We start from the raw sequence: 6313 nt of genomic DNA, 5'->3' as shown, positions 1-6313 counted from the left end.
TTGAGTTTTCCATTGGTTCATAGATTTTTTAAGTTGATAAATATTTCAAGCCTTTAAATTTAAACTAATATAATCTTGCAACTAGTATGCATTTGGACCTCATAAGTCTTCAAAATGAGAACTTTAGGAGAGCAGTACTGATAAAATATACTTAATTCTGCAATAGGAGGACGATGTATTGGAATGAAAAAAGAGAGAAAGATTGAATTTGTTTGAAGCATTGCCTAATAAAAGGATTTGCAAAACAATAGAAATAGGTGTATACTAATCTTATTTTTTTCAAATTCATGTTAGGTCTGGGATCATCTTGGTCCCTTTATACATCGGCCAGTGAAGAAACATATCATTAGCTGGGTATGAGGACTCATTGTTAGCTATAGCCTATATGTGGATGGATAAAGTACGTTTTTTTAGAATCCATCTGCATTATATGGATAGGGATTGTAGGGTACCTGAATATGTCGCATTTCGTACTTGAAGGGAGACATGTTGTCATTTGTCAATCCAGCAGGGGGACGTCTAACCCTACTACGTTCTTGCAGGCAGGCACCATCCGTTGCCTGGCCTGCCACATGCATGGATCAGTCGTTATCACGTGATTACCACATATGTATAACATGCATGAATGTCTTTGGCCCGACAGGCTTTGGGTAAATTTCAATAGAGGTCATTCACAAATTCGAATATTCATACTTTACTTAGCTTGAGAAATACGTGTTTAAAAAATTTGTCGTAATTTTAATCGGGTATGCAAGCGATGTAAAGTACGAATATTTGTATTTTATGTTGCTTGCATAATCTACTTGTCATTCACAAATATTATAATCCGTGTTTTTGTTACTGTGGTAATTTCATCAACAAATATTATAAACATGTGTCTGTTTTATTGATTGATATCATGGCTTGAAACAAAAGATCGTGTGTTTGTTTAAGATAACGATAACGTTTGTGAGTTAAATAGTTAGTTGTTAAGAAGGACGAGAACTAACAGGAATCGAAGTGCATAGTTGTAATTGGCTTTTGTTAGTGTGATAAAAGCTAGCGTCACCTGCTAAACAAATTCATATGTTTCTCAACCGTAACTATATCACATGAGCTAACAAAACCACGTGAAAATGCTGTGCTCCTACCCCAAGTATTTTGTCGCCACAATATGCTTATGATCATAGACTAGTAAATTATTTATGATCCGTTTGATAATTATTTTAATTTTTATTTGAAAACTTATTTGGTAATTATTTTTAGTTTTTTTTTTTTAAAAAAAAAAGAGAAAATTGAAAATCAAAACCAAACTATATAAATTTTGAAAGCTTAATAAAATATCTTTCAGTTTTTTGTTTCTGTTCATTGGAATAAAAATTGAAAACATTAACCAAAAGTTTTTGGTTTTCAGTTGTCAAAAAAGAAAAAATTGTAGACGAAATTGTTATCAAACGACCTTAGTTTATTATTTTCCCCCAATTATTTTCCATGTTTGGTTAATTACCGTCTTATAGGTCAACAATTGAAGCATTCGTGAAGGTGGTATCTGGTTTGGCTAAAAACTTAGCTGAAATTCTGGCACAGCCTTTGGGTGTCAAATCGATTTACTTTGAAGAGAATTGCCCACCAAGAAGTAGTTATCTTCGACTGAATAGATACGCTCCACGTCCGTTTCCTTCGCAAGTGTTTGGCCTCGTCTCGCACACTGATACCGATTTCCTAACTATAGTTCACCAGGACCAAGTGGGAGGTCTGGAAATATTTAAAGATGGAAGATGGATGGCTGTTAAACCCAATCCTGAAGCTCTCATTGTCAACATTGGGGACTTGTTTGAGGTAATATTCATATATCTTTAAGTTATATTGTTCAAATTATACTTTGTATAACTTAAGAGGGGTGAAAGTTTCAGTTTTAGTAGGGTTTTTACAAGGATGATTGTTGAAGGATATTAAAAACTAAATGATGTGGTTGTTGATAATTGAATTATTATTTAAATGTTGATTTTAATGTGTTTATGTCTTATTGGTGGCACATCATTTAGTTTGCAAATTTAATTTAAAATTTTAGTTTCTTTAGCATTACCCTTACTTTTATTAAAAAAAATAAATAAAGAATAAATAAGTGTATAATCGGATTTTAGATATTGGGATTAGGTTTGACTCAATTTTTTATTCTATTTTGTTATAGTTAAATAGGAACTTTGATATATATTAAAATTCAACATATCAATTTTTCGAATATACATATGGGTATTTCTCATACATATTGGGGAAATAGTATCATAAATATGTACTACATATGCTCCAATTCCAGCTTCCAAAAATGTCTCTTGGAAAACATATACCCTAATATATGTGTATTCGTATGTGTCACATAACGCAGGCCTTGAGCAATGGCATATATAAGAGCATCAAACACCGAGTGGTTACCGGACAAGAAGTTGAGAGGTTTTCTGTGGCATATTTCTACTGCCCCTCCTACGATGTAGTGGTCCGAAGCTGCGGTGATGAACCATCAACTTATAGGCAGTTCACTTTGAGGGAGTATAAACTCCAAACTCAAATTGATGTTCAGGAAACTGGTGAGAAAGTAGGGCTCTCAAGATTTCTCCTTTGAAAAACATATCTCAAAGCTGATGGCAATTAAAATTATATATATATATATATATATATATATATATATATATATATATTATCTTTCTACTTGATATATGTAAAAGAGGACAATAATCATAAAATGACGAAGTATGGTATATATGTGATGTGAACCATTTTTTCTATCTTTTATCTTTTATAGAGGACACGGCTTCACCAAATATAACATCAAAAGGCCTATTCAATATTATTTTCTCTATTTTTAAATACATTCAAAGTATCTTAAAAGGTGTGTAGCGCCGGTGATAAAAAATGTCACATCCCGACCCGGGCTCCATCACATCTTGGGCTTGACTCCACCGTAGCATGATATTGTTTGTTTTGGGCCCCGACCACGCCCTTACAATTTTGTTTCTGGGAATTCACATGAGAACTTTCCGGTGGGTCACCCATCCTGGGCTTGCTCTCGCCCGAACTCGCTTAACTTCAGAGTTTCGATGGAACTTGAAGCCAGTGAGTCCCAAAAAAGTCTCGTGCTATACGGAGGTGGACATGTACATATAAGGCACATCACCCCCTCTCCGTTGGTCGATGTGGGATGTTACAAAAAAGGTCTTTCGTGCGCGCACAATAATGCGATTCAATTAGTTGTTTGTTAAATATTATTCTCTATTTTTAATGTAAATTCAATAGAATGTAGATGCAAATTGAAAGACCAATTTTATTATGTGGATTCGACTGCTTTGATTGGTTTATGAGAGGTTTCTTCTAGTATGGTCTAATATTATTCATTTAGTCCAAATATTTGACTTTCTTTTTGTCATAAAAAAATAAAAATATTGAAGCAATTCATGCATATAAATACATTTAAAATGTGTAAGTTGAGCGTAGCACACAGTGATTATAAAAATACTTTTGCACACGCGTAAGCACATGCATGAAGGCTAGTTCATTAATAAGTGTCAATTGTCTTCCTGTTGAATTTGAAGATCTTCTCATCCTTCTCTAACAAAATGAAGAGTGTATGCCACTAATTAACTCAATGAATTTTCTTGGAGATAATCTTTTTATTTTTATTTTATTATCATTCAAAGATCATTTCTAAGAAAATTCATTTGAGTTGAAGACCGTTTAGTCATCCATATGAATCAAAGAAATTATTAATTCATTATGACGATGCTACTTATTACCATATATATCGATTTATTCGACACATACGAATGATCACTACAAAAAAAAAAAAAAAAAAAAAAAATAATTACGAGACGGAAGAAATTCGTCGGCTAAAATGAAAAATTCGTCGCCATAAATCTTAATCGGTGGACGTTCGTTGAAAAAGAGTAGTCGGGTAAAACTCGTCGCGCGGTGACTTAAATAACGGATGAACAACTTCGTTGATTAAGTGGTGGTTTAACCAACGAAATGCGTTGTCGGGCAATAGTGTGTTTAACTGACGAAATATACCTCGTCCACTAGAACATAATTAAATAATGGGGTGAGGTTATCCCGACGGAAGGGTCTTCAATAGGCCTGGCAAACGGGTCGTGTCTGTCGTGTTCGTGTCGTTTTCGTGTAACACCTGTTATCTTAACGGGTCGTGTCGTGTCACACCCGTTATCTTAGCGGGTCCTTAACAGGTCGGGTCACTTTACCCAACGGGTAAAGTGACCCGACCCGTTATTACCCGTTAAGAAAAAAATATATTTTTTTTTTAAATTTGCATATACCACATATTGCCACATAAATATTACTTCAAAACATTAAAACATTTATCGTTTAAGTATTATATCTACACTAAAAAATAAGAGCCAAATAAAAAAATAATACATACACTACTAATATATTATAAATATTAAATGTGCAAAGATATGCAAAATGAAAGGGTTTTTGTTTTCAAGATTGTAAGTCTTTCTCAAAAGTTTACACCTCTATCTACAAAATCTTCAATTTACATCGATCATCATGAAATTGTATTGAAACTTTGGCTTGATTTATTGCCTTGAAGAGCTATGTTGAAGATGTTTTCAGTAAGGTTTTCCACGTCAGAACTCTCTTCTGCATAAACTAAGTATAGAAAAACTAAACATTAAAAATCATTCAAATTATGAGAAGTTTACCAAAATAATTATGAAAAGAAATAAAATAATAATACTATACCATATAAAAATATATTAAAATAACCGTTAAATCGTGATTTTTCGTATATAACCATCGAAAAGCTTTGTCCCGTTACTTGATCTCTAAATGTTTGTTTTTTGTGATTTTTTGTTGATGTGATCTCCAAACATATACAAACAAGTTTGACGGTTTGGATCGTTGAAATTAGTTTTGGAGAATTCGTATCCCAACAAAATGATAGATTGACTAACACTTAGAGTTTATTTATACTTTTATTAAGTATAACATAAGATTTTGTGGTATCCACTTGTGTAAATATTTTCAATTGAAAATCGAAGTCATTCATTGTATTCATATTAGGTCAAGGAGTGTCTCTGTAAAAAATCATCAAAATCAGAGTTAAAATAACTGTTAAATTGTGATTTTTCGTTTATAACCGTCGAAAAGCTTTGTCCCGTTACTTGATCTCTGAATGTTTGGTTTCTGGTATTTTTTGTTGATGTGATCTCCAAGCATATACAAACAAGTTTGACGGTTTGGATCGTTGAAATTAGTTTTGGAGAATTCGTATCCCAACAAAACGATAGATTGACTAACACTTAGAGTTTATTTATACTTTCATTAAGTATAACATAAGATTTTGTGGTATCCACTTGTGTAAATATTTTAAATTGAAAATCAAATTCATTCATTTTATTCATATAGGGTCAAGGAGTGTACCTGTAAAAAAATCATCAAAATCAAAGTTAAAATAACCGTTAAATCGTGATTTTTCATTTATAACCGTCGAAAAGCTTTGTCCCGTTACTTAATCTCTGAATGTTTGTGTTTTTGTGATTTTTTGTTGATGTGATCTCCAAGCATATAAAAACAAGTTTGACGGTTTGGATCGTTGAAATTAGTTTTGGAGAATTCGTATCCCAACAAAACAATAGATTGACTAACACTTAGAGTTTATTTATACTTTCATTAAGTATAACGATAGATTTTGTGGTATCCCCTTGTGTAAATATTTTAAATTGAAGATCGAATTCATTCATTGTATTCATATAGGGTCAAGGAGTGTACCTGTAAAAAATCATCAAAATCGGAGTTAAAATAACCGTTAAATCGTGATTTTTCGTTTATAACCGTCGAAAAGTTTTATCCCGTTACTTGATCTCTGAATGTTTTTTTTTTGTGATTTTTTATTGATGTGATCTCCAAGCATATACAAACAAGTTTGACGGTTTGGATCATTGAAATTAGTTTTGGAGAATTTGTATCCCATCAAAACGATAGATTAACTAACACTTAAAGAATTTATTTATACTTTCATTAAGTATAACATAAGATTTTGTGGTATCCACTTGTGTAAATATTTTAAATTGAAGATCAAACTTATTCATTGTATTCATATAGGGTCAAGGAGTGTAGCTGTATAAAATCATCAAAATCGGAGTTAAAATAACCGTTAAATTGTGATTTTTCGTTTATAACCGTCGAAAAGCTTTGTCCCGTTACTTGATCTCTAAATGTTTGTTTTTTGTGATTTTTTGCTGATGTGATCTCCAAGCATATGCAAACAAGTTTGACAGTTTAGATCATTGAAATTAGTTTTGGAGAATTCGTATCCCAT

The 6313-nt window shown here is 32.2% G+C and overlaps 1 protein-coding gene across 1 annotated transcript; it reads left to right on the top strand.

The window, feature by feature from the left end:
• The first annotated feature begins 1435 nt into the window (after nt 1–1435).
• LOC103967362 (gibberellin 2-beta-dioxygenase 8-like) lies at nt 1436–2618 on the top strand. Its single transcript, XM_009380615.3, has 2 exons — nt 1436–1818; nt 2366–2618. Exons 1-2 carry the CDS (start codon nt 1762–1764, stop codon nt 2597–2599), a joined length of 291 nt encoding a protein of 96 aa, XP_009378890.2. The 5' UTR covers nt 1436–1761; the 3' UTR covers nt 2600–2618.
• The last annotated feature ends 3695 nt before the right edge of the window (nt 2619–6313 follow it).

This window comes from the organism of the source record quoted next, unplaced genomic scaffold, assembly GCF_019419815.1.
Source record: "Pyrus x bretschneideri cultivar Hongxiangsu unplaced genomic scaffold, Pyrus_bretschneideri_v1 Contig38, whole genome shotgun sequence".
Lineage (NCBI taxonomy): Eukaryota > Viridiplantae > Streptophyta > Magnoliopsida > Rosales > Rosaceae > Pyrus > Pyrus x bretschneideri.
This window is presented reverse-complemented; position numbering and strand designations above follow the sequence as displayed.

Coding starts and splice junctions, on each gene's coding strand:
- LOC103967362 (XM_009380615.3), top strand. CDS start 1,762: ATGGCTGTTAAACCCAATCCTGAAGCTCTCATTGTCAACATTGGGGAC. Junction 1,819..2,365: donor ACATTGGGGACTTGTTTGAG/GTAATATTCATA, acceptor CACATAACGCAG/GCCTTGAGCAATGGCATATA.